General features: G+C 46.5%; 2 protein-coding genes across 4 annotated transcripts; one reads left to right on the forward strand and one right to left on the reverse strand.

Moving 5' to 3' along the window:
* Window positions 1-1,343: 1,343 nt before the first annotated feature.
* Window positions 1,344-13,593, forward strand: scoca (short coiled-coil protein a). 2 transcript variants are annotated; one of them, XM_064334544.1, is made up of 4 exons: window positions 1,344-1,511; window positions 10,208-10,279; window positions 10,473-10,553; window positions 11,121-13,593. In XM_064334544.1, exons 1-4 carry the CDS (start codon window positions 1,448-1,450, stop codon window positions 11,261-11,263), a joined length of 360 nt encoding a protein of 119 aa, XP_064190614.1. In that variant the 5' UTR covers window positions 1,344-1,447; the 3' UTR covers window positions 11,264-13,593. The 2 variants fall into 2 exon arrangements, with proteins under 2 accessions (XP_064190614.1, XP_064190615.1); XM_064334545.1 differs by lacking the exon at window positions 1,344-1,511 and adding an exon at window positions 8,516-8,713.
* Window positions 13,594-14,472: 879 nt separating this feature from the next.
* On the reverse strand, window positions 14,473-25,829 carry clgn (calmegin). Of its 2 annotated transcripts, none has more exons than XM_064334543.1 (15): window positions 25,716-25,829; window positions 22,579-22,757; window positions 21,835-21,908; window positions 21,675-21,733; window positions 21,294-21,435; window positions 20,890-20,971; window positions 20,155-20,347; window positions 19,518-19,707; window positions 18,671-18,784; window positions 18,314-18,470; window positions 17,788-18,003; window positions 17,187-17,303; window positions 16,787-16,937; window positions 16,116-16,288; window positions 14,473-15,487 (listed from the first exon to the last, which is right to left on the reverse strand). In XM_064334543.1, the coding sequence occupies exons 2-15, from the start codon at window positions 22,750-22,752 to the stop codon at window positions 15,404-15,406; spliced, it is 1,926 nt and encodes a 641-aa protein (XP_064190613.1). In that variant the 5' UTR covers window positions 22,753-22,757; window positions 25,716-25,829; the 3' UTR covers window positions 14,473-15,403. The 2 variants fall into 2 exon arrangements, with proteins under 2 accessions (XP_064190613.1, XP_064190611.1); XM_064334541.1 differs by lacking the exon at window positions 25,716-25,829 and adding an exon at window positions 24,926-25,135.
* Between the last annotated feature and the right edge of the window lie 1,969 nt (window positions 25,830-27,798).

A 27,798-nucleotide genomic window follows, 5' to 3' on the forward strand; every position in this document is an offset into this window, starting at 1 on the left:
CTGCACGCGCATGGCTGCATGGCCGCATGGCTGCGGCGGTGACTCCTCAGCCTTTTACGGGCCGCAAACCTTCCAGCCCACAGGACTCACACACAGTAGCCTACGATAGTGCCATTCTCTCTCTGACTCTCCGCACTGCATTTCCCACAAGGCTAGAGGTGGCTAAATAACGGTGAGGCTGTTTACACATCACACTGATCCAGGCCTGGATTCAACTAACAATCGTGCTTAACTTTGACTCACAGGCCACTATGCGTTACACCATTCTATTCAAAAGTTCTGTGTGGTAAGTTAGTTTTAGCGATTGCTGCACTTAAGTTTAGACTGTGTTTGAGAAGGGAAAAAAAACGTCACTCTGGTCTTAATTGACACCTGAAAGCCACACGCAGGGCTAACGTGTGACAGAAATGCCACCGTAACCTCAGGACTATGGCACTCTGACAGCGAGCGCCTGAGAGGCTAGGGAAGAGCTCGTCTGGAACTCCCCAGGAACTCACTTCTCATGGCCTTAAGTGGCAACAGGAACTCCTTGGCAGCACCAGGAAGAACTGCCTGGTCTCCATAGTGATAAATGGTTTCTGAGAACGGTCTCCTGACAGATCTGCTCGCCTGTTAGGAAGAGGGATGAAGTGTCATTGCTAATGCCACTTATATGCTGGCCCTGACACACCCCTCCTGACACTGGAGGACGGCCTCATATTAAGATGTATTTTAAAGGCATACCAGGCTTTATAAGAAACAGGTAAGCTTTTCATAGGTCACACAGATAAGCATACAAATGTAGAACAGATATTGTTCAGGAAAACAGGAGGTTGCATATTTGAATCCAGGGAAGGGAACTTCTACTATGCCCTCCTATAGTAAGCCTGAACTGCTTTAGTAAATATGAGGCAGCAGGAATGGATGGTGTCCAGGAAAAGGATGTGTGCTCGGAAAACTGAACACGAGAAAGACTGCAATGGAGTGGACCTGGTTCTGGTTGGGCTGGACCCTGCCCTGCTTAGAGCCTGGTTTCCTGGTACCACCACAAAATAAAAACCGACTGTCTCCCCTCCACTGCATCGTTAACATCCCTCCACACAGGAACAAGAGCCCCTTTATGACGCCTGCGTCTGGATTTCTCTTTAACCAAAGGAGTGTTGACCTTTGACCTTTGGCTGTTGCCTTGTCAGCTTGTGCTCTTCCGCACCTTCGCGCTGACACTGCTGTCGCTGTTGCCGTGGCGATGGTGCGTCACTGGAGCCACTTGTCAGGTAGAGCAGGTACAGGTGCTTTTCGGGCTCTCTCTCCGCGGCGCTTTGAATAATTCAGGTGTGGCGCGGCGCGGCAGGGGGGAGGAGCTGGAATTCGAGACGGAGGCAGAAGCTCCCAGGTACGACGCAGGTGAGGCGCAGTGCAGCGGGATCTTCCGCGCGTCCACGCCGCCGCCGCCGCCGCGGACGACAACATGGAGGGAGAAATGGAGGAGGAGGACACCGCTTTCACCAACATCTCTCTGGCAGACGAGTCAGGTAAGGGTGCGCCCTGGGAAACGTAGTGCGCGGACGAGCCAAAATAAACGCGGTTCGGGAGGAGAAGCTGAGTTCAAAGGTGGCTCCTGGACACAAACAAAGCTCTGGAATCATAAACGCTCCGAAGGGAGAAGAGAAACTGCAGGAGGGGGTTTTTTCTCTGTGTTTTTTATTGCAGGAGAGACTGCACACTCTGTGTTACTTCCTCCTATGGCTCAGGAGATCCTGCTGCTTTTTAAATAATATAAGTGGGAAAAGTCTTCAGATTCAGCCAATGAAATTTAAAGCATAAAGAAAGTATCTTCTTTAAATACATATCTTTGGTGCTCCTACTACCACAGTTGTCTTTACCAATATTCATTCACGTTGCCTTACAAACCCCAATCGGCACACCGCCCTCACAAATCGAGCGCGTGTTGACAAATGTGCTTGTTGTAAAAACTAAAACAAAACAGTGCACTATTCCCCTCAGCGTGGCACGCAGCCCCTCAGCGTGGCACACGGTTCGGGTCCACCCTCGCCCAGGAAAGGCAGCATTTCGTTAGGCTGGGATGACATCACCATACCGCGCACCAGCGACCCCTGCTCAGCGTCACCAGGGGGCCAGAGTCACCCACGGAGTTCCCATTCCACCGTGAAAAAGAGTCACCCAACAACATAAGAGCACTGCTCATGAAAGCAGTCAACACAGACGAGGAAGGTCAAAGTGCGTCGTCTCGGGGGAAAAAAAACACTCTTGCACTACGTCCTCTTGAGCTCAGGTCTGCAGTGTTTCTCAGCCTGTGTTTACAGTTCATATCCAGGAACGTGAGCGATACAGTCAGAGTAGTTTTTTTATATAATACCAGCGTCAGAGTACCACTGGATGTGCATACAGTACAGAAATCTCACTCAAAAAAAAAAATGAAAACGATGATAGATTCTCAATCAAATGGGTGCATTAGGGGTTACATGTTTCTTTAAAAAAAAAAACATAGTGGAGCATTCAGTGGTTTGTGCTTTAGACTAACAAGCCCGTTGTACCCTTGAGCGAGGTACCAAACCTGAAATGCCCTGTGCCACTGGAATTCTGTAAATGGCAGATCTGTTACGATGCAAACACTGTCGCTATAGAACGTCTGCGTGGACTGGGTGGGGGAGAGAGGCTGGCAAAATAAATGTCTAATAAAGCTAAAATGACAATAAATATGATAAGAGCCAACATAAACAGAAAGTGACTTTCACCACTGAAGCCAAAAGGGGGGCCTCGTTAGTTATATAAGGGCGAGAAGGGGGGGTGTGGGGGGTTGTAAATGAGTCACTAGCACGTACAGCTTCCCAGACAATGAGAACAAATGAGACGGGCCGGAGACACACCGGAGGCAGGGGGGATGACACACAGGGATCAGACATTAGTGCGGATCCTCTTCCTACGCAAGTTAACGGGGTCCCGAGTCAGCCGGCACCTCCGCGTGCTTTCCGCTAGCCCACAATTAAACGCGCTAATTAGGAATGTGTTATGCAATCAGCTTGTCTTCGGCGTGATTAGCTCCGGCTTCCCGTGTTTGCACTGCGACAAACGGCAGCCTCACCTGCGCCGTCGCCAGCCGGGGCTGACTCGGTGCTGCTTCTCCTGGCTTAGCCTGCATTTCCTACGCGTTTGTCCAGAGCTCTCCGGGGCGGTGCGTCTGATAGCCTTTAGGATTTTGCAGGTTTGCTCTGGGCAAACAATTGACGGGACCAGACTCTCTCTCTCTCTCTCATTTGAGTCATTCTTAAATTTTTAGTATCTCGTATAGCCAGTAGCCACAAACTTCGATGCAGCAAGGCCAGTCAGAAGAGCTAGGCGCGCGCTTGGGCCGCGTTCCACATCATGCGGTCTTGTGGTTATTGACCTGACTGTCAGATATGGGTATTACAGAGCCTTCCGTTTTAGCGCTGTACTGAAACTGACTTTGAACATTTGAATCTATTCTATTTTGAGCCCCACCAGACACCTAGCCAACGCTAGTGAACAATTCAGCTGTGCCCCGTGGGCAAATGACTCTATTCTGCAGTCGCGAGTTCTGCATTCAGTGGACAAATTAAGCCATTAGGTACGTTCTGTCTAAATTGTTCACGAGGTTAACATGACCAACTGTCTGCGCAAGTAATTAGAATTTTAAATTGGTGTTCAAAAGAAAACTCATTAAATCGTTGAAAAGGATCCGAAAGGAGAGCTTCGTTTTGGAAAGCTGCAGCAATACCACTTTATAATATTATACGTACTTACTTACGGGACTTATTGATATATTCATTGTTAATATAGTCAATCAAGCTTTCTCCCTGAGTTCTGGATTATCATAGTGCATACCCTGTGGTGGTCCACTCTTTTCAATAGGGGTCTAATGAATTTCTGTGATTTCCGTGGTCTGAAAACAGACGTGGCCTCTGGGGTGCATGCAACGGTCATTTCAGTTTCTCAATGTTCCACTGACAAGAAATCAAATCCTGAATGGCGGTAATCACATTCAAGTCTCTGTTCGATGTGGATTAAATACCTCCAGATTGGTCTGGGTGGAAATGCCGTTTCGGGACATTTAGACGGCTGCGTGTGCAAAGCGCGTCATGCGGTTAGTTCTTACAAGCAGCGACGTCCTTTCCTATATCCCTACACATCGATATACAGACTTACTGCTCCGTGGCTACCACCCACCTCTATTGAACAGAACTTGCTCCCGTAGGCTATATTCCCTTTGACATAATATTGTAGACACTGCTGCCAACCTCTGGAATAAGATGTAATTTATTTATTTATCATCTAATTGAACCTTTCTTTGATTAAAGTTAGACCTACTTACCAACAATAGCAAAAGGCGTGGGATTTTGCGAACAGAAAACCCAGGCAAGTTGTCATGGGTGCAAATGTACAACTGTGCAGATCTGATCACTCTCTGGGGAATATCAGACGTACATCTGGCTGCCTATACGTGGTGTCATAGCCTATAACAGATTTTGATTTTATCTCATACGACTAGCTTTTCATTGCCACCTCCAGAAAAACAGAATTGGATCCAGCTCCTTCTCGATATGTCAGCGTCGAAAAAGAGCAGCCTCTCTCCAACGCCGAACGCCTGCTTTCCCGCTATTTCTTACCGACGCGTGGGGGCGAGGAAAAGCACTCGAGTCGCGCGGAGCTCCAGAAGAGGTTCAGAAGAGACGCGTTATAAAGTGCTACCAGGCGTGTCTACCACGTGGGTGTGTGGCGCAGAGAAGCGAATCTTAAGAACCACTAGCAGAAGGAACCGTACGTTTGTAAACAACTATGAAAACAAAGCTATATACAGATCAATAAATAGCTAGGTTAAAACGTAGGGTGCATAGAAGCAATCGCACTTTGGCTTATCTTGCTTGGTTACTGTTATGCAGATGCTTTTGTTGTGTTTCTCCTTAAAACTGAATTGTAAAGGTGCTCAAACAATGAGACGCATAGGCTACTTTCACGCGCTTATCTCCCTTGGTGAACTGTAGATATCCTGTCTAATCTTTAATACGATTAATTTGATGACCTATAATGATATGATCGGATTTATTTCTAGGATTACTGTAGTTACAGGGCTCAGCACGAACAGAATTTCCTCCCCCAACCTCCCAGGCACTGTGATCGATTGTATAATGAGAAAGGGACCGGGTATGTTCAATGTTATAGGTGAAAGAACAGCTCGGAAAGATTCTGTTTATCTTTGTGAGCAGTTAATGTGTGCTTTGTCGCCCTCTATTTGGGACTTGATGTCACAGCAAGAGGCTGAAAATCCAACTATAGAATTTTAATACATTTTTTGTCAAAATTTAATTTGGAGAGATGAATATTTGAATAAGGCTTTTAAAAAATGCAAGAGCATATTGTAAATCGTATGCTTCAGAACATGAAACCTATCCTCATGAGGTACATCAATACAATAACATATAAAAACAAAACGAATACGATTAAATAAATGTTATATTGGTTATATGCTGTATATACAATCGTAGAGTTTAATATTTTAACCTGTGATTGATCACCATTCGGATGGCTGTCATTTAATTGAGATAGATTATCCTTTCATGGGAACTTTAAAGAGAAGACCGTGTTCTTCAGGGAGCAAATACAGCACTGCACCAAAGAATTCACTGCCTCTAACTGCTGGATTTCCAAAGACAAAAACGCTCAAACGTGGCTTCTAGGAAAAATAATTGAAGGCCTATATGTTCAACATCAGTAGCTTTGGAGAAAAATATTATACGAATCCTTATTAGAATATAATATAATACCAGCTTCCTCTTGATTGAAGCAAACCTGTTTTCTTCTGTCCTGCAACAGACACTGGGTGAAACTACCCACTAACTGACTGGATGCTATCATCCAGCGCTGCGTTTTAGTTGCCAGCACGACAGCGAGCCCTGTTGTCGGTGGAACGGAGCTCTGTGAGTCCTTTGGGCTCCGGTCCGCCGCTGCTGGAGTCTACGCTCACCAAAGAGCGGCATATGGGATCCTCGAAACGGCACCACTGCACTGACGTAGCCGTGTGCTAAGCCTTCCGCACCAGTTCATCTGGCGCCGCCAACTGCTGCTGAAATATGTTTTGCCAGGGGAGCGGGAGTCGGCATCTGCCCGGCGCTGCGTTACAGCGCGCTGGTCGCGAGCCGCTGTCCGCGACATCCGCGGCGGCCCTCTGCGCGCGCGTGCTACACGTGTACATGCATTTACAACGCACTCCTGCGCCGTTAACGGGGGCGGGGGGTGTCAATTATGCAGTCTGGTACCGAGGGGGAGCGCAAGCACGCCCGGCCATCTGTCTGCCGAGGGCATGATCTCAGCGCGGTTTGAAATCGGACCACCCCTGTTGCTTGTATATGGCTGTCCGTCGTTATTGATGGCGACACTGCACCCAGTTTATGATGGAATGAGGGCGAGGGAAAGTCCTGTGTGGCCAGTAAGCCTAAACGCATTTGCAAATTGCAGCGCTTACTCTCATATAGACTCTTGGCTCCAGCCAAAGTCTTTCGTAGGTGTGCTTTCGACATTAGGCTTCCATTCAGACATGCAGCCAGTTGCGCTTTACTCTGCAATATTTCAACACAAACATGGGATCAGAAGTACTATTTTACTGGTCTCCCCTCCCTCTTGTCATCTACTTTTTTGCACTCCGAGTGGCAAAAAGGAGTGCCGACCTTTCTGCACTGATTTGAAGTTTTATGTGGGCAGGGTATAATTATCCACCTAAACTGAGCATTTAAGATAATTTCCCTCTCCAATTTCTAGTTCTTTCCAGCAAATTCTATTAAGTAATTTTGTGATATAAAGCAATGTGGTCAACGTTTTTTTAACCTCTATGTCAGAATTTTCTTGCCGTTAATGAAACGCAGATGTTGACAACCACTTCACAATGTAAAGTGTGGGCCACTGAGTGTCTCTTGAAACTGAAAATCGTTGTCCACCAGATGGTGCTATTGGGTCTATCCACCACCAAGGAACAAGGAATGATATAACAGTGGTCTGTCATCCTTTAACAATGAAAATGATTATTGAATTGAGGATGGGGATTTGAGGATTGAGGATTTCATTGTTTTGAAAGATAAAACGGACTTACTAAATTAATTAGCTTTAAAGGTACTGTGGCCTTCCTAGTTAAACTGATTGGAAAGGTATGGTAGCCTTCTTGGAAAAATTGGTCTGAAAGGTACAATATCTTTCCTGAATAAATTGTTTTTGAAAAGTTGAGTAGCTTTCCTGGTTGAACAGATTTTAAAACGTACACAGGTCTTCCTGGTCAGATAGGTACTGCAGAGTAAAAAAGACGATAGTTACTATATGTACCAGTGTATGACCCGTGCTGTGGGTGAGACAGTGAAGACCTTTGTTGGGACTTCAAGCAAGGAAGGACAATGAGGTGAACAGAATGCACTGTGTGATGACACTGACCAATGCCAACAGGCTGTTATTGTCTGTTCATGCAACCGCCATGACAAGCATGCAAGTGGCGCCAGACTTTCCTTCTGCATTTTGCCCAGGGAATAAGCTTCTCTTCTACTTAAACGTTCTTTTACTGTATTACATTTAGCAGATGCTATTATCCAGAGCGACATGCAGCATTGGTGGAATATAAGTGCGTTTGCTGGATTACTGCAGTAGCGCCAGACCTAGCTAACAGCCTTGCTAACAACATTCCCAGATCTGAAAGTTAGGATGCACTGAGGGACCAGCTCAAGTTAACTATGCGAACCAAAAGCCAAAGTAAATACAGACCATATTCAACGTTTGTCTATCATTTAAACACATAACTTAAAAATATAACCTAAAACTAGGAAAATATCATAACCTGAAGGCTTTTCTGCAGTTATGGTGGATAGCAGTGGTTGGCAAGCTGTGATTGAAGGGCCAAGAAAATAAGACGGGGCTTTGGATCAATCAATTAGTACAAAATGAGGGAATGGTATGGGTAAAGGGGAACGAAAATGCAGTTTGAAAAGGTGGGTCTGCAATCTGCGCGGGAAGACTGCCTGATTTTGCTACCCTAAGCACTTTGGGAAGTCTGTAACACTACTGCCGGGCCAGTCCAGACAGGCATCATGACGTCATGGGGTAGCCGGAGATGTGAGACCCAGAATTACTGTAAAGAGAATAGAAAGTGCTTCAGTTGACGTTCTCGAGTCAACGATTCGTGAGTGCGTAATGATTTATGGTTGTAGAAGGCTGTTCTCTGCGGGTCTTTATTAATTGAATTTGTAGAAATGTTTTCCATATTTCATTGTGCTGTTGTGTATTGTTTTGACATTAAACTACTGTTTTGTGGTTTATGGGGGTATCTTTGCCCCGGTCTCCCTTGAATTTAAATTGCACTAAGATCCATACAGATACGCAGATGAAGATTTAAAACTCGGCTTAACAACAATGAACCGTTTAATCGGGTGTTATACCGGTTCCTACAGGCATTCCCATTCAACAAAGGGGAAAAGCATCCAAGGCTGAGGCGTGTGATCCAGGGCTATGCCGTCATTGTTTGGCAGCGCATTTGTCGGACTGTATTTGCGTGCAGGCCTAACTGCTCCCTGCCTCCCCCTCGCGGAGAGATGAGTACCTCCTCCGCTCAGCCTCAGACTGGGAAGTGTCTTATGTGAATCGGGGAAATCCGCAGTGTCGGGGTAGTCAGAATTTCGATTGATTCAACCAAACCGGCTATTTAACATTTCCTTGACTGTGAAGGGTAAGTAACACTCATTGTTTTTTTTAAATACAGTGGCGCTAGCTAAGTGGGATATATTCGCTACATATATATGTGCACATTTAATGTCCTTAGCTAGCTAGCCCATCAATCTAAGTTAGCAGGAAAATACATATAACCAGCAGTTTGGGAATGCGCATTGCTAGCTAACTATTTAGCTAGACAGGTTATTTTTACTGCCACGTTAGCTGGTGCTGACTGGAAGCATTAACGTTACAGTTTTTTAATGTTAGCATCAGTTACAAATGAAAGCGATTCAGCTGTAGAATATTGCTAAGCAGCGAACGTACCCCGGCGAGGCACACTGGCCTTGTGTTGATGTTATGCTTTGTTTTTGTAACTACAGTCATTTAACATTAAATTATTGTAGGATGCTAGCTAGCTATTAATGAATAGGTAACCGTTAGCCAACGTTTGTCAGATTGATGAATGATTATTGCATGATCGCGAGCGTTAAACTAAGAAATAACCAAGCGACCAAATCAATGCTGAGGTAGCACTGGCTAATTGCGGTTACCTAGTTAGCAAGCGTAACCAGTGAAACGATGGCTAGCTAAGTAGCCAAGCAGCTAATGTTAGCTCGCTAAGCAGCTAGTGCGATATTGTTGTCCTCTGGCGAGCTAACGGCTTAGCAAGTTGATCAGATGGCGATGGAGAAACATCCTTGTTGTTCGCTGTTCGTGTCTTTTAATTTATAAATAATTTAAAGATATTCAAATACCCTTTCTGCTAAATAAAAAACTTCTAGTCTAGTTTATATGAAAGTCTGATTTCCAGATCCCCGTTATGGGTGGCCAGGTAGCTAGCATGTCTTTAGCTAATTTGGCTAAATGTGGCGAACGGGGGTAGGTTTGTCCTTCTAACAAACCAGCTACGTTATCAGCTCATTGTAGGAGCAATTCATCTTGTGGCTGCTGGGTTGCTAGCACTACGACTTACAGTAATATGGCACGTTTTAACGTGGTTGCGGACTAGCCACTAGCCAGCAAGGATGGTGACACTGTATATGTCAGAATGGTTGTGTTGCGTAAGCACATTCTGTCCCATTGGCCACAGCGTCACACCTTAGGTAACCGTACTTTGTCACATCTCTACCCTAACAAAAGTAGTGGATGGAGTAACGTGAGGCTCTCACGTGGACCGTTTAAAAGAGGGCAAATAAACAGCCAGTGACTTAACTAGTTACCCACACGGATATTTATGAAGTCACTAAACTTGAGAGGAAGGGGATAGGTTTTTCAAGACGACTGTCATTCTGCATATTAGCTAAACAAGGGAACACGTGCTTGTTTGAGTCAAGCAAACGTCTTGCAGTCGGACCAGTAGTTTGGTGCGAGTGGAAAAATGTCAAACTAAGAAAAGGAGCAGACTGGTCAGTGTTCAAGTGTTCACACGTGGAAAAGGTGCGTGCTGAAAATGATAAAATGTTTTGTGATTGTTTTTTAATGCTTGGTGTTGTGGCCTTGCTCCTAACAGCAGACGGTGGAACTGCAACCCTGCATTCGAAAAAGGAGGACGAGTACTTCGCCATGAACTGCGACATGGACGGTAAACGGCCCGCCCAGACAGACAATCGCTCGCTCGCTTGGCTGCCGCGTGCTGGCTGAGGCTATCGCAGCCCATTTGTGTTTTGAGCCAGATGCCTAAGTGCTTCCTCTCTGGGAGACTGTTGGCAGGCTTGCCCTGTTCATGACGTGTTGCTGACTGGAGCTCATGTTCTTGTGTTGTTCTCCCCGTGCAGGTGACACGGAGAACCAGGTGGAGCTGGAGGAAAAGACGAGGCTCATAAATCAGGTTCTGGAACTGCAGCACACACTGGAAGGTGAGTGACACCCAGCCCACCTCCTCCAAAAAAAAACTGCAGTCCCCCCCCAGTGTGACAGCAGCCACCTGGTCATGAAGTTGTGCAGTGTTGAGTTCACGAGTCTGGTGTGAAAAGGCACTTCAGGTTCTGCTCTGAAACAAATTAAAACTCAGGGAAAGTGTTTGTTGGCCCATGGCATCTGTCTTATAACCCACTGCGCTGTGGCCTGGTAACAGGGTGTGCGTTTCCCTGCTTACTGAGGGTGTTCTGAGACCGTGTCCGAGCCAGTGCACTTGCCTACTATTGAGTATACAAGATATACACAACTTGTGTCCAACTTGTATACTCAATAGTAGGCGAGTGCGCTGATACAGACAGCCCAAGACTCGTTCAGATTGTTCAAGGGAATGTGAAGTGTAACCCTGAAGCCTCTTGTGGGGTCTGTGAAATCCTGAATGAGTTTTTGCACTGTGAAGGCTCTTTGGGAATCTGATGCAGCAGGCATATTAAGGAAAAGTAAAGGACTGGGAAAGGTTTTCCTTGTTGGTCTGCTCACTCTCCCTCTTCCCGTCGTTCCTTCGACAGACCTCTCCGCGCGGGTGGATGCGGTGAAGGAGGAGAACCTGAAGCTGAAGTCTGAGAACCAGGTGCTGGGGCAGTACATCGAGAACCTCATGTCTGCTTCCAGCGTCTTCCAGACCACCGACACAAAAAGCAAACGAAAGTAAGGGGCTGCCTGCCGGCCTCCCGCCCCCCCCCCCCACACCCCCCCTCCGCACCCCACAACCCCACCTCTCCCTGCCCATGAACTACCCCTGGCCCCACTCACTGCCCCCATCCCTCCCAGTTTACTCCTCTTCACCCCCACATTAAACAAATGCACATGAAGCTTCTTTAAAATTATTTTTAAGTATTATTACTTTACAGTTGTTGTTTTTTTTTGTAATTATTTGCTCATTTTTATGAGGTACTGTGATTTCAATGTGTTTTTTTTTTTTCTCTTGTCATCTCAAAAAATATTCTGTATGTACAAATTTCTCCACGGGCAGAGTTTTTACAGGGGACTTTTTTAAAGACTGTAAAATAAAAATTTAGAAAACGAACAACTTCTTATGTCCCGTACGGGAACAAGCTTAGCGTTCACCGTGCACCGCATACCGAGCTCAGTCCTGATTTTTAGCCTCTCTGCTTAACTGGAATGGAAGGGACTGTTTGCAGGCGATCCAGGTTGTAGGACAGTATAAGTAAACACTAAGTGGGTCCTGCTGTTATATGGTACAGTGTGTAATTAGTGTGTCGGTGTTTGTTCTGAAGTGCTCAGTGAAGACTGCTGTGCTAGGGACTGCATGGAAAGAAATGCTTCTCTTTCCCTGTAATTTTATCGCTGAACAACTTCACCTTTGCAAAGACTATTTGAGCTGGCTGAATTTAAAACTCTAAAATTTAATTCGGTTGTATTTGGAAGCCGGTGATATTACTGACTCTTGTTGTTTTTTAATTTTGTGTTGGTTCTGAAGTGGGGGGTTGGGGTGGGTGGGGGGGAGAAGGTGGATGAACAGGAAAAGCACAGAAAAATGTAACTCGGATTGCATTCCCTTTCCTGCTGCGAATTGTGTACGTTCTTTTTTTTTTTTAAGAGTTTGGGAAGGTTCAGGTAGATGGTAACAGCGTGAGCACAATGGCACCAACGTCAGCCACTTATCGAGAGCTGAAACGGCTTCTATCGGCAAAAAGTAAATAAATAAATACATAAAAAGCACTCGGTCTTACCCCTAGTGTCACTGAAACAGAGCTGCTCGTACATACACGTAAGATGTCCAATGTGGGGAAGTTCAGTGTACTTGAGTATGAAATAAAAGTAAAATGTATTCCTTTAATTTCAGTCTGCCCTGCACCATGACCCACAGGTCCAGAAGTGCTTATCAAGGCCTTAGAGCCAATCGGAGAAATGGGGGAAAGAGTTTTTGTGGTTCTGCAAAACGACCACTTTCCTTGCAGGGTTTCCAGTTTCACTCAAGAATGTCAACAGACTGTTTAAGTTTAACATGATTACCTGGTAATTCTGTCCACATCGTAAGAGACTTCCTCAATCACAAGGTAGACACACAGACTGGCAACTAAAGCAGACTCTTTACTCTACATTAACTTACAGAGGTGAAGAGCTAATAACAAACAGTGATCAATCAGTAAGTGGTACCTATAGCTGGTCTCTAAAATAATTATAAATCATATAAGAAAAAGTATTAAATTAATGAAACTCCTTTATATAAAATTGTACCGCATGAATAGATATTAAGAGGGAGTAAAACAAAATAAAGATGTTTGATTGGATGTACCAAATGCTGGTAAAATAGGCGTACAGATGCTAGTGAGGGCTGGTGAATAGCGAACCTTATTTCATCTCCTTCAGAAGGCTGGGTGACCTTAATTTCGGCAGGGTTTCCACACTGTCTGTGGCGGTGTCTTACCAGCACGGGATGAAAACGCATTTCTGTGGCCGAGAGACCGGGCCCAGCTCTGGTCATCACTCTCCAGACTACCCGGCATCGACTGCTTTAAAAAAAATAAATAAATAAATAAACAAAAGAGCACGTTAAGTGATATTGATCCGTGCTAGCATTTCAGATGGTCCTGCGCATTAGCATACATTTACCCGGTGGAAGTTGGGCTGTGTATGCTCCATTTATTGCAGTAGTGGGGTTATGGATCTCAAGACGCTCTCTCTGTTAATGTAGAAAAAAAAAATAGCCTTGATAGTCTGGAAAGGAATAGCCTTCCTGTGTTTTGGTGCCATGGTGCTTTTTATTTTTTTCTAGGAGAGAACCTGGGATGATCTCTTAGCACAGGAGAATCTTGCTGTTTGCGTCTTTGTTCTAACACACTGGCCATTTAATATTATTACAGTGGTTTGCTTTCCTCTGTGACGGTATGCTTACACATCTTAAAACATGACTGCCCTGTGTGTAGATTGTGTAAATTTTACAACTGTGTTGCCTTTTTAACAGTTTTTTTTTTAGTTGTTGTTGTTTTAAATAAAAACATTACTGGTTTTGCGTGAGGCGGAGTGTTGGTGTCCTCCTGTGATTGGTCCTAACCCAGTGAGTGACAGGGAGCGGGTCTGTCCTCAATGAAATCTGCAGTACAGTTCGTTCTGGTCTTCAGCGCATTTAAAATGTAACTTTTTCCACATTTCTAACTTTAACACCGAGTGCAGAACTCTATGAAATATAGGAGTATAAACCAGAAGGACAGGATCTCTGAATTGAGCGAAAGACCAGACGCTTCCATTTTCCACTTTTAATTTTATTTCTCAAAAATCGTCAGAACCTGAAATGGCACACGTGTCCACGGCTGGCCACATCTTTCAGAAGCATGTGCAGAACAAAAGCTAAAATAACTTTATTATTTGTTCCACAATTTGAGCTCATTTCATTGCTGACATTTTATTGCACGTTACCGTACCGGAACAGAAATTGAGCAGAAGTTGGTGGGAATCTGTAATTCTTTAGAGGTGTATGGAAGTTGCTTTTTATCTTGTGTACTATAAAGGGTGCATCAGATATTCTCCTTAAAAGAGTTGTACAACCTGTTAAAATGATTGCTTCTATGCGCACAGGGACTAGGCATGCTAGTACTGACTGTCCCTGCGGCGAGTTCACTAACGTGAGAACAACGCTTTCGACTAAGGAACAGCTTTATTGGGAAAAGCGAAATTATTTTCATGTATATTGCTTAGAAGATACAACCTGCTCTGATTTTTGTGAATAATATAAAATTAATTAAATAATCATCTCACCAATTACCTATGAAAGTTGTACTGCGGACACACTGAATTACAGTTACAGGCCTCGTGCACAAACACATTTAACATGACTTTAACACAGACTGCAGATCGTTTCCAATGCCGACAGTAGAGACCAGGCGGTAATCAAAGGGGGTGTTTGTATTAAATATTTTATTTCCAAGAGCAATGTACAATTTGCAAATCTGTAAACAGGGATCTGCCATAAACTGGCAGGAACATTAAAATTATAAAAGCTGGAAAAACTGTGAACGCCGCAGTGACTGCAGAGGGAGGCTCGGCTTTCAGAGATGAAGGTTCTAAGTTCCAGATATTTCCCTAAAAATGGCCACCTGTGAGCTGAAGGAGAAGGCCTCCCCCCACACTGCACCCTCCCCTCCGTGCTCACAACAAGCAAACGGTGGTAACTACACATTTAAAACTCTCTAAAATTCATGAAATTCAACTGTATAATTACAACAAAAAAAAACAAACAAAACAAAAAAAAAACCCAAGAATAAGAACGATATATTACAGACTCTCAGTGCATTTTCTCTCTTCAGTGCAGAACCAGACCTAAAGACAACTTAAAAACACTCGACTAACATTTACTTCATGTATAAGTTACGCAACGAACATTATGAATCTCTAGAGGTAAAAACCGGTCTGCTGGGAGGCTGTAAGGTCAGAACAGGGCCCGTCGTCCTGTACAGGTATGGAACAGTGCCCCTCACACGCACCCTGGCCAGTCCCGTTTCTGCTTCACCTGGGGAGGCTGCGTCTGGCCACCTTTCTAAAATCTCAGGGAGTCGGTACGATTCGAGTAAAACATTCCAACAATGCCCAGGAAAAAAAAAGAACTATGTCTGAAGAGGAAGACTGATCGGTCGAGGGGTGGAGTTGGGAAGGCAGGCCACAGAATGGGGGCTGGGGGAGGAGGAGCTGGAGGACGCGGTCAGAGGGAGCAGTGGCAGATGGGAGTTGGGTCGGCCGTGTTGGTCAGTGGCTGGAGAGCCGGCATGCTGAGAAGCGGGGCGGGGCCTGGGGGAGGCGGGGCTGGGGCGGGGCTAGGCGGGGCCAGTGGCCCTCAGTCCTTCCGTACCCGTCTCTTCCTCACCGCCTGCTTGGGGCCCTCGGCTGTGTTCTGGCTGCCCTCATCCGCATCCCTCATCTGCAGCGACACGGGGACACCAAACAGCGTTACACACACAGGGACACAAAACAGCATTACACACACGGACACAAACGCTACACACCAGGACACAAAGTTACACGACAAACAGCGTTACACACACGGGACACAAACAGCGTTACACACACAGGGACACAAACAGCGTTACACACACAGGGACACAAACATGTTACACACACAGGACACAACAGTTTACACACACAGGGACACAAAACAGCATTACACACACAGGGACACAAAACAGTGTTACACACACAGGGACACAAAACAGCGTTACACACACAGGGACACAAAACAGTATTACACACACGGGGACACAAAACAGCGTTACACACACAGGGACACCAAACAGCGTTACACACACAGGGACACAAAACAGCGTTACACACACAGGGACACCAAACAGCGTTACACACACAGGGACACCAAACAGTGTTACACACACAGGGACACCAAACAGTGTTACACACACAGGGACACCAAACAGCGTTACACACACAGGGACACCAAACAGCGTTACACACACAGGGACACCAAACAGCGTTACACACACGGCAAAAAATGTTACACACTAGGACAAACAGAGCATCCGGTCCTATTGGCTCACCTCATCCTCAGACCCCGTCTCATTGGACTTGCTCACATCCTCTTCCTCCTCCTCCTCTTCCTCCTCTTCCTCGCCTTCGTCCTCCGGGATGTGATCGCCGCCAGCTCTGCTGCCCTCAGCCTCCGCCGGCTTCCCCTCCTGCTCTTCCTCCTCCTCATCCTCCTCTTCCTCTTCTGAAACCGTGAAGGAGAAACACCATTGTGTCAGAAGCCACTGCACTCCTCCCCCTGCTGGCCAGGGTGTGGAACTGCAGTGTGGAGCAGCGGTCAGAGATCGATGGGTTCTGCTGTTGCTCTACTGAATAGCAGCAGAGACAGTACACGCTGAGCATATGGACTGAGTATACACTTCTCTACTCAGCCAGGATGAAAGGACTGGCTGAAAGGCTGCAGTGCTGTGTAGCGCTGATGGAAATGGGCTTGTGGCTGAAAGGCTGCGGGTTTGATTCCCAGCTGGGGCACTGCTGTAGTACTCCAGGCTCTTAAGCCGAACTGCTGCAGTAAATGTGCAGCTGTATAAATGGACTGTATGTAGAAATGCAATCAGAGCGCAACCTACTCTGTATAAGAGCGTGTGCTAAATGCTAAATGGTTTTGGGATGGCTAAGGCGCTAGGGAAGAGGACGAGGCGCTAGCGCGGTGAATATTTTGGTGAGGGGTGGATGAACAAACCTGCCGCCCCCGCGTTCTCCGGCTCCTTGGCCTCCGCCTCCTGCTGTCCGGCCTCCTCTTCTTGCTCCTCTTCCTCCTCCTCCTCTTCCTCCTGCTGGGCCGCGCGGCTAGGTTTATCTATCTTCTTGTACGCGTAGTCGTCGTCTGATTTCTGAAGTGGACGATCCACACAAAAATTACCACGTGAAATTAATGACAGGTTTCAAGCCTAAAAAATTTTGCCTCCTTGTATTTTAGGTCAATTATATTTCAATTCAGGAAATTACCTTAATATCAATTAATGAATGATTCAATTAATCAACGAGTTCTATAGCCTAACCTAATGGCTGTATAATGCTGAGGCCTCTAAGCACAAGTGTGTGGCCTTCGGCCTCCTGTCCACTAGGGGGCGCATTCTCACCTTGGGCCAGCAGAACAGCACCAGCAGGCCCACGGGCAGGCCCACGGTCAGGATGTAGATGATCCAGAGCCAGGGCCGCTCCTCTGCCGCCATGGTGAGCTGGGTGATCACGCCGGGCTGCGGCACAAGTGCGGGAGGCTGGTTATCACCGTGACCTTCAGAGAGGCCGGCTCCCCTCTCTGCCCCCTTCTTATCTGAACATTCTGATGCTGATGTCACCATCACTGCTGGTGACTGACAGCAGAGGCCTTCTAGAGCACTGACTTAGAACTTTGAATAAGAAAGAAAGAGAAAAAAGGCTACTCCTCAAAGGATCAATTAATTAGCCCAAATGTTTACACAATCTGAAACTTTAACCAAATTTATTGATAAGGCGATGAGCAACAGGTAAAGACTGTTCTTGTGCGATATGGAACACTTAATGCTAATGAATGAGTAATGTATGATTCAGCAGTGGTACAGTTAATTATGCAATGTAAATTGGTGGATTAAAAAACCTGAATATACACCCACTCTCCTGAATCAAACCGTGCCAGCCTCTGCCCTGCTGGTGCTTCTAAGCCGTACCCGCGGAACCCCCCGAGTTGAAGGGGAGCCCCACCTCGTTGGCGCTGGCCACCAGCTTCTTCAGCCCCCAGCTGTCCGAGGCCCAGCGGTCGGCCACCTCCTTGTCCTGCGTGATGATGAAGTTGTCGAAGTAGATGTCGGAGGTCATGGACCACAGCTCCAGCCCCACCGCGCTGAACGCCGTCATCCTGAAGGGGTTCAGGTCCTCGTAGTAATCCGGGTTGGAGATCTTCCGCGGCCGCCACACGCCCTGGGGGGGGAGGGGAGAACGTACGCGGTCACCACAGCGACGCATCGGATGCGTCTCCCGCGCCGTCACGCGGACGGTGACCTCCTGTATACCAGAATCCTCTGCTGAGGAAGTCGGGCCTTGTTAACCGTGGAACCACCATGAGTTATCAGCGACTCGCTTTGTGATGGACAGCAAAGACTTTGGGTGGGTCGGCATTCGTTAACGGCGGAGAGCCTACTGACCCCCCAGCCATGACGAAGCCTCAGCCCCCCCCAGCCATGACGAAGCCCCACCCCCATCGCGTTTGACGCCATTTTGAGGCCTCTACCTGGTAGTTGGGGTTGTCGATGAGCGGGGCCTTCCACTTGCCCTTGTAGAGCGGGTTGCTGATCATGGGGGGCTTCCACACCCCACAGCCCGGGGCTGTCTCGCACGCGGGGTTGGGCACCTGGGGCGCCTCCCACTCCCCGTCCATCTCCTCGTCCCTGTCACATGACACGGTGACCTCACACACCATTCGGAAACCCGGTCTTCAGCCAGTCACAAAGTCCCTCCCCCTCCTCCCACCTGACTGCAACACATTCCAATTCTACAGCCATCGAGCACTGACTAGCAACAAGCTGCAATCTTTAAAAAATGATAAAAGAGGAGGAGAGAGAGAGAGGGGTGTAATCGCGTAGCCCACCAGTCCTCGGGCTTCTCAGCGCTGGGGTCGGAGACGAACTCGGGCTCCTCGTCCAGCCAGCCGTCCGGTTTGGAGGCGTCGGGGTCTTGGATCTTGGCCGGAGCGTCCTCATCCCTGCCAGGGAAACACGGAGGCTGCCATTTTGTCCTTGTCTCTCCCTGCACGGGACTTTCTGTTCAGCAACACTAAGTGGACACTTACATAAGAGCCTGTGCATCACTTTTCTCTCGCATTTGAATTGTTCACTGAGCCTCAAGACGAAGATGCAAACCTGTTTCAAATTTCTAAACCGGAGTTGATTTCCCTCACCATTATAACTACACTTCTGCTGTTATTCAGATTTCCTCTCGCTGCAGAGAGAGCTCGGCAGTCATACAAAAACAGGCAAGGGCTGTTCATAAATCCAAGTTCAATTTCCCTGAAAGGAGCTCTGAAATGCTCATGTCCCTCGTGAATCACACATGAAGTCTGAGAGTAAGTTAAACAACAGGGATATTCAACCAACCACTCTTGCGGTTGTTTAATCTTCCCTTTAACTTTAAGGTGTAAGATGACAAAGGTGTGATTAGAATGCTCTTCACTGAACATTCTAATGCTGATGTCACAATCACTGCTGGTGACTGAAGGCAACAGAGTTCTGGAACACTGACTCAGAATGCTGAAAAAACATTTTTAAACAACCTGCTCTTCAAAGGGTTAAAAAAAACTTAAAGGGACAGTTTCACCATGTTGAATACAATGTAGGGGACTAAAAATACATTACCAGGGAAACCTTGAAAAGGTTGATTGGGAAACCCAGGTGCGCGCGGTACATAGTACACCTTTATTAAGGCTACGCGCTGCTCACCAGTCTTCAGGCTTCGCGGCCTCGGGGTCGGGGATCTTGGCGCGCTCGTCCCAGTCGTCAGGCTTGGCATCGTTGGGGTCATCGATCTCTTTCTGGGGGTTCACCGGAGGAACCACGTCCGTCAGGAGGCTCCCCTTGCTCACACTCGACTGGTCGATAAGGACCTCGTAGCTGTTATCCGGATTCAGCACTGAGGCACAGGGGAGAAATATCTCAACACATTCACATTCAGGGTCAGGCCCACAGCTCACGTTTTATAAATACACAATCCACTTATACAGCTGGACACTTAGCGAAGCAGTCCAGGTCACACTGGCAGTGCCCCACCTGGGAATCAAACCTGCAACCTCCGTGATTTCAAACCCAGGCTCCTAACCATTTACACTATGCCTCCCTAACAAGAAAAAAAGGACTTTTATACAACTACATTTGAGATTTTTCTGAAAGTGTTCCCTATAATAATAAAGTTAAAAACTGATAATGAGCGTCTTTGCCATTTCAATACGTTTCTTCACCCTTATTCCTGTCCTTGGAGACATGGAGAAAGTTCTTTTCTTGTCCTCCACTGAAGACAACTAAAAGGAAACTCTTAAACACAGGATTCTGGGAGCTTGGTCAGGGCAGGAGTGCAGCGTACCCAGCGTGTAGAGGTGCGTCTTCTTGTCGGTGTAGAACTTCTTGAGGTCCACGTCGGGCCGTTTGGCGTGCTTCTCCTCCATGTCCTTGTTGAGCGGGTTCCGGTGGCGGAAGATGAAGTGCAGCTTGTAGTCCTCCCCGCACTTGTCCGGCCCAAACATGATGGTGTAGGGCGTGCGGTCGTGGAACTGATCCTGTGGGGGGGGGGGTTGGGGGACACACACGCAGGTTTGTGGGACATTCGTAAAACGCTGCAAAGCAGGCTCTAACCCCTTGTGGTGGCACGTCTCCCCAGACCCCGGGGAAGCTGGGGATTCGATCCCTGACTAAGTGATATCTGAGGCATTAAACTGCGCACACTGCCTCTCCTGTCTGACATTCAACAGCAGGACAAGGGTGGGTATGACACCCCCGCCCCCACCCCTCTGAACCGGGTCAGGTCATACCGACTGAAATGCACCCGTAAAGCAGCCTCGTCCAATCAGATGCTAGCCAGCGCCTAATAAGACCTGGAGCGGCTCAACAGCTGAGCTCTGCGAGCTGTATTTCCACCACTGAAAGACCCTGTGGCAGACTGTCTCAGACTGGGCGCTTGTGTATAAAGCTGCTTCACACCACAGAAATCGGGGTATGCTCGGACTCAGATGAACCCCTGCCCCCCCCCCAAAAAGTTAGACTGGGAAATTCCTCCTGATAAACACCACCTGAAAATGTCACCGCGGTCGTGATTACATACCAGGTCCAGATCCTCCGACGCAGACAGAAGTTTAATGTAGGCCCCACCGCAGTCGATGCCATCCTGAAAATTTACCTCGTACCTTAAAATGGGAGAAAAAAGAAAAGACAAAAAGCCTCAGGCCTGTGCCTTTCTCAGGAAGTCTCATCAGTCAACAGAACTCCTGAATAAACGAAAATCTCCTGTAGTTGCACTGGCCTAGGAAGACACCTGCGCCATTACTTCTGTTTACAGTCATGCAGCTTTGCTCCTGTTCTGACAGATTTAGGGCTGGTAAAAATGACATCATAATGCAGATTTAGCGTCGCTCCAAAAGAATTATGACATCATAATAGATATTCAGCATCACTGCACTTGCCACCTGGGCAGGCAGGCTCTGCAGGAGGAGAGGCTGGCACACTTACTGCAGCACCAGGGGCTTGTCCTGAAAGACGAAGGGCTTGTCCAGCAGGGCGGCGATGGCGTGGTGTTTGGCCCGGGACTTGAGCACCAGCCCCATGTCCCCGGGGACCCTGTTCTCCTTCAGGGGCTCCACCTCCCACTTGCCTGCACGGAGGAGAGGAGAGCAGAGAGGGGGATGGGACGCCGGGGGCCCCAGGGTTCCATGACGACAGGAGTAACCGTGGAAACAAGCACACCGCTTCCCACAAGAGCCACCTCCAATTTCATTGACCTCTAATCCATTCAGTAAATGACCTGAACCCACTGTGCATAATCTGGACACAATGATGTAAAATCACAAGCATATTTATAAACAGTTTTTAAAAAGTAGGATTCCTACTGACCGTCGTATTTTGCGATGTCATCGTCCACATCCTCCTTCATGGTTTTGGACACCCGCCACCTGGAGGTTGCAAATAACAAGCCGTCATTTTCACCCGCCCGCGCGGAAGCACGCGGTTTGCCTTTTTACGTCCCGCGCAGATCAGGGGGGGGGAAACGTACCCGTCCAGGGAGCCGTCGTCGAACGTGGCGGTGAAGTGCACCTCGCCCGTGGGGACCGGGGTCTTGTACGTGACCTGCGGAATGCGGAAGCAGGAAAGAAAGAGCGTTCCGGCGAATCAGCTCCTGGACTGATGCGCAGCGCCCGCAGGTGCCTGTGACATCACCAGCATCCCCCAGGGTAAGAACCCTGAAGTGAAGCATTAAGAACGCTGCGCACGCAGAGTAGCTGACCCAGCGATCTGGCATACACTGTCATTCATAAAGCTCCTCCCATGTCCTGCATCTGGTGACTAAGGACAGACAAAGATGGCTTCTGTACAGCTCTTATTAGCAATCTGACCTGAATTAAGCTTCACACTGCAGAAGTACTGGATGTCACATAGTTACATCACTGCTGCCCTGTACTGGGCTGGTATCACAGACACAGATTAAGCTTAGTCCTGGACTGAATTGAGTGTTATATGGAGAATCTCCATTCGAAACAGAATTTAGTCCAAGACTAGGCATAATCTGTGTCTGTGAAACTGGGCCATTATGGCCCACACGCATACATACACACACGCGCACTCAAACACACACACATATACACGCACACACGGGCACACGCACACTCCTTCTCTCTCACACACACACTGCTGCAGTTCCAGCCGCAGGTAAATGTGGACACCCCCCCGGGGGAACCCACACCAGCCACACTCACGGGCCCCCCCACCCCCAGAGGGACCCTCTGTGCCCTGCTCTCACCTGAAAGGAGACGTCGCTGTCGGCAACGGGCTCCTCGCCCTGCTCCTCCTCCGAGTCCTCCTCCACCCGCGCCTCCAGGTCCTCCTCATCGTCGAGGCCTTCCTCCTGGGTCCAGACCATCGTCATCGTCACGGTGAGCAGCAGCAGGCACGCCCAGGCCCACCTCAGCTTCATTTCGGCTGTGGGGAGCCATCGCAGACAGCATATGAGATCTCTCACACACACACACACACACACACATATGCATACGCACACACAAACACGCACGCACAAAAACACACACATAGACACAGACACAAACACACACACACACACACCGCAGGGTCACACACAAGCTGGCAGACATCAGGGCTGTATGGAAATGGGAGTACCCCTCTGCAGCTGCAGTTACAATTCAAGATGGGCAGGATAAGTGTCACCCAACCTTCAGGGCCCCCGTTAATGTAACAAATGCTCTGTGTGCTCGCAGATAACGCAACGGCCACACAGACACACACACACACACAGCCACACACAGCCACACACACACACACACACACACAAGCAACGATAACACACAGGAGACCGCAGAGCCCAGATCCCACCATCTTCCAACATCACTCACCCTAAGCTTATCATAAAATGTGTGTGTGTGTTGTGTGTGTGCGCGCACGCGTGCATGCGTGTGTCTTGCCTTAGGCCAGAGGAAATGCCTTTCTTTCAGACAAGAGAGAAAACAGTAACATTACAGCACCATGCATTATAAATGACAGCAGACAGCTTGCACAAAAGTGGCAGCTATTTCAAAAGAGCCAAAATCATAAATGTTCCTCCTAGCCCAGCAAGTGGTCCCGTCATTCCCCTATATTTTCAAAAGTCTAACCCTAACCGCAATAACTGTTAAAAGCCATAACTGACAGAAAATGCACTGCTTGTGTGGCAAAATACGACTGTGGAAATACATGTGTTTAATGGAGCACAGCAATTCGACAAATTAAAGACAAAAAGGTTCAGCATCCTAGTTTCGTAACTCAACACCGTGAAATTAATGAGGAGCGATGACAGTCAGTATAACACTGTGGTATTAATGAATGCTGTCCTTGTTTTTAAAAATGTTTTGGTCATCTCGATTGATACTCTTAAGATCCTTGGCTATTTTTTGCCCCAAAGTTGTACAGTGTACACAAATGCATTGTACTTCCAATTCACGAAGACAACAAAACCAATTCACACATCTGTCGGTGTACTCCACGTATCGACAACAGTATTGATTACACCATCTGGCGTATGTAAATGTCCTTTTCGCGTGTAACTGGGGAAGACGTTTCTAGGCCAGCAGTTAGCAATCAAAAACTGAACTGCGTATCGAGGATGATATTTTGAAATCGGTGACCGTGCACCACATCCCGATGGGCCGTCGATTAGACATAAAAGCGGTTGATGATTCTAAATGACATCGTCAACAAATATCGCGACAGGGGCCCCGGGGGCACATTTGGTTTTCCCATGAGGAAGAGCGAGAGCAACAATAGTAACGGTAGTCGCGGCCTCCTCAACGGAACAGAAAACGCTAGTAAATGCGAGTCTTGGGAAACCTGCCGTTATCCTTGTGAGCTGCCCATCAAGCGCGCATCTCAAGTGACCGCGAGGACAACCACCCCTTCTAGCAAATGACTAGCCAGTGGCCACGGCACAAATTGTATGCAGCCGCAGCATTTGCTTCTGGTCAAATAACATTAAAGATGTAGCTGGATATTCAGCGAAAGAAATTACTCGCTTAACTCGACCGACAATCCAACCAATCTCTCCGATCCGAAAAATAGCAAAACAGCTACCAATGAAAAAATATCCCACTTTTGGCAGGAGTCCGTCGCATGGCATAATTAACGTAGCTCTGCTAACATTAACGTAGCTATATGATACATACATGTTGCGCAGCAAACACAGTATTAGCTTCTGTAACCAGCAAGCTAACCTTAGTTTGTCAGCAAAATATTTGTTTATAGTGGTTGCTAAGATGGCCCTTATTCGGGGTTATAGCGCGATGTAGACATCTTTGCACCTATCGAATATCCAGCTAAACGGCTAGCTACTGTACCACAATCTGACCAACGACATCAAGCAATGCAATGCAATGACAGCAAGCTAATTTTCTAAATTAGCAAGAGAGCCTATGCGGATAGCAAGGTCGTCATTCATACACTGTGCAATTGCCAAGAATATGGCCATCTTAGCAACCGGAATAAACAAATATATGGTTAGCTTGCTACACGGGCTAATATTAGGTAGTTAGCTATTACGCTGCTGTCAGATGCAGGAAAAATGGATGGAAAGCTACCCAGATGACAAACATACCGTTTGTACTAACCTTAGTTGTCCTGCAGAAATCCCCTAGTACCAACTGCACGCTACCTTCCTTTCACTGGCCGAAACTCCTTTTTCTTAGATGGGAGAGCAAAATGTAGACGGAACAAGCCCCTTGGCTGATCGAATGGCTAGCTAATAAGGTGTCCAACTTCACATTATCATCCTTCTGGAAACCGCGCATGCTCAAGTGCCCCGCGCAGGGTTGCCAACGTCGATTACAATGCCCGCTCTTAGCATTCGGTTACATATTTTTTTAGTTCTTAAATATGGGACGTGAAGAGCGAGAATGCGAGACCAGAAATAAATCCAAACGTATTTCTAAATCGGTTTCGACATTCATAATTGTATGGGCAATATGATATAACAGAATATTGCCATAATGTGGCCGCGCGCAGCACTCCGGGGCACGCGACTGGCTGACGATAGCTTGACCACCTTGTAAAATGAATGAAATAGCATTGCCATCTTTCGCGCACTTTGCTGAGGTGTTTTCATTTAGCAAAGTATATTTTCGTAACTGGAAAGGTTTGGCAATACCACATATATAAGTTCCAATACTGAATATCAACGTCCAGCTGCTGTAAGTTACAAGTACACTTGGTCGCTATTAACGTTACTGTACAAAAGTAACGTTACTGTAGGCTAACCTAAGGTTTCAGCTACTACTCTTTAGCTAGCCAGCTATTTCACTAGCCTGTCAAACTGTAGCTAGGAAAGCTAGCTACCCTTGTAAAAATCTCACGGCGACACCAACCAGCATCATATTTCCCGTTATATGCTGAGGTACTTACCACTTGATTATAATATTTTTTTTATGATAGCTGCCTAAGCCCGTTTACTTTCTGAAATCCCGCCTCTGTTGTCGGCTGCTGCACGTAAGGAAGGAGTGCGTCTGCGCAGATGTTTATGCGACAAACAGTCTTCGAGTTAATTGGGCGACAAACTGTCAAGTGAAATTAATTGCAACCAAAACGATAATAAATAAATAAATAAATAAAATAATTGTTAGGCTCCCGAATCAGTATGTTAAAACACGAAGTACAAAGTATTCATACGATGTAGCCTAGTGTTAACACTACAGGAAAGACACTAGGTAAGGCTAGCAGGAAGACGATTTTTAGTTAAAATCAACAAATGAATTCATAATTATGGAAATACGTACAAAAATTAAAACATAAATTGATTCATTGATAAGAATTTATGTATTTGTTTGTTTGTTTATTATTGCAATACACGGAGACATTGCGATTCCCCCTGGGCTAACTTCAGGGAGAGCAAAAAGTGAACAAATCATAACATTAAGTAGCCTATGTTAAATGTGTTTTGGTGCCAATTCAATAATAAGGTTATCAAACGCCTTTTATCACATAGGCTAAATATCTTGCCATTGTCTGTTTCATTGATGATTTGCCCTGTGATATCTGTGCAACCTGTTATTTTGGTATATTTAAATAATTATTTTAACATATCACCAAATCAATAACATTTGTGTAGCACGTTGGAGCGTTAGAGTAGACCATCAATATATACTTAAGAAGTGAATATTATTATTTTTCATTTTTATTTAGAAAATAAGGTACAAAACTGAGTGTGTTTTTCCACAAAATCTAATATTTCTTAAATAATTTGATAATAATAAATTAATATGTTTGGGAAAGATACACAATATCTTAATGAAACTAGAGACAGGGTGGACATATAGCGCAATCCATTTTGTATTTTGATAGTGACAGTTTTTGTCCTTTCAGCTCTGTACTCCAGGGACATTGGATTTGAAATGATACATACAACGAATATGAGGTTAAAGTGCAGCGCGATCTGATGATCCATGTAGCAATTACAGCCCTTTTTAAACATATTTGCCCCACTTTAAAAAATAACTTCCACAATGATACTCACCTTTCCAACAGATGGATGATGCTACGATCCAATAAATTTCCCTTTTCATGCTGCTTGGAAAACCAAAACTAAAATCCCGTATCATTCACTTCTCTTCTACGGCCATTAGGTGGCAGTATTGTCAATATCAGAAATTCTTCATGCAAGGTTGTTGTAGCAGCTAAGGGTGGACCAACTCCATATTAATGCCCATCATTTTGGATGATATTTCGGATGTCAGGTGCCCACATACTTTTGGCCATGTAGTGTATCTATGAAATATGAGGTGTTCAATAATCTCTGTACAAAAGTACCTATGCTGTATAAACATCTATCCATAGCTGAATTGCATCTCATCGACCTGTATGGAGTTACTCGTTCAACTCAGAAGTGTGGCACTAGTGTGGTATCGTGGAGAAGCTTTAACTGCTACAACACAACTGTACACTATGTAAAACTAAGGGTGGAATAATGGTTGCTAAGTTTAAAAAAAAAATCACACACTCATCTGAGTCGATCCACAATACTAATTAATAATGCTTTTTGTTTCTTTGTTTTTGGACCCTGAGTATCACTAATGTCTTGAACTGGACCTCTGATGAAAAACCAAAGGAAAAAACTTCTGGACCACTCGGAACACAGAGCTGTCTCCGGGCGGATTCAGAAGACCACCCTGCTGTGACACTGCAGGCCAAAGATAACGAGGAAGGAGAGCAAGAAAAACACATTTCCTACACAGATCTGGCACACCTTCAACAACTCAGCCGGGTCAGAGGGTTTCACCATTAATGTCTCCAGACATGCAAAGAGCTTACACACTGTACCAGATCTGCCACACACTGACATGATACCGTTCAGCTAACAAAAGTCTCTCTCTTTTTTTTTAACAACGGTTTTTTTTTTTTTTTTACACAACATTTATGTACATATGGGTCGAGTTCAATCCGGAAACAGCCTAGTTGGCTGGCACTCCTGTAACAGGCATTAGCTATGTTG

This window comes from Anguilla rostrata, chromosome 5 (genome assembly GCF_018555375.3).
Source record: "Anguilla rostrata isolate EN2019 chromosome 5, ASM1855537v3, whole genome shotgun sequence".
In the NCBI taxonomy this organism is placed as follows: domain Eukaryota; kingdom Metazoa; phylum Chordata; class Actinopteri; order Anguilliformes; family Anguillidae; genus Anguilla; species Anguilla rostrata.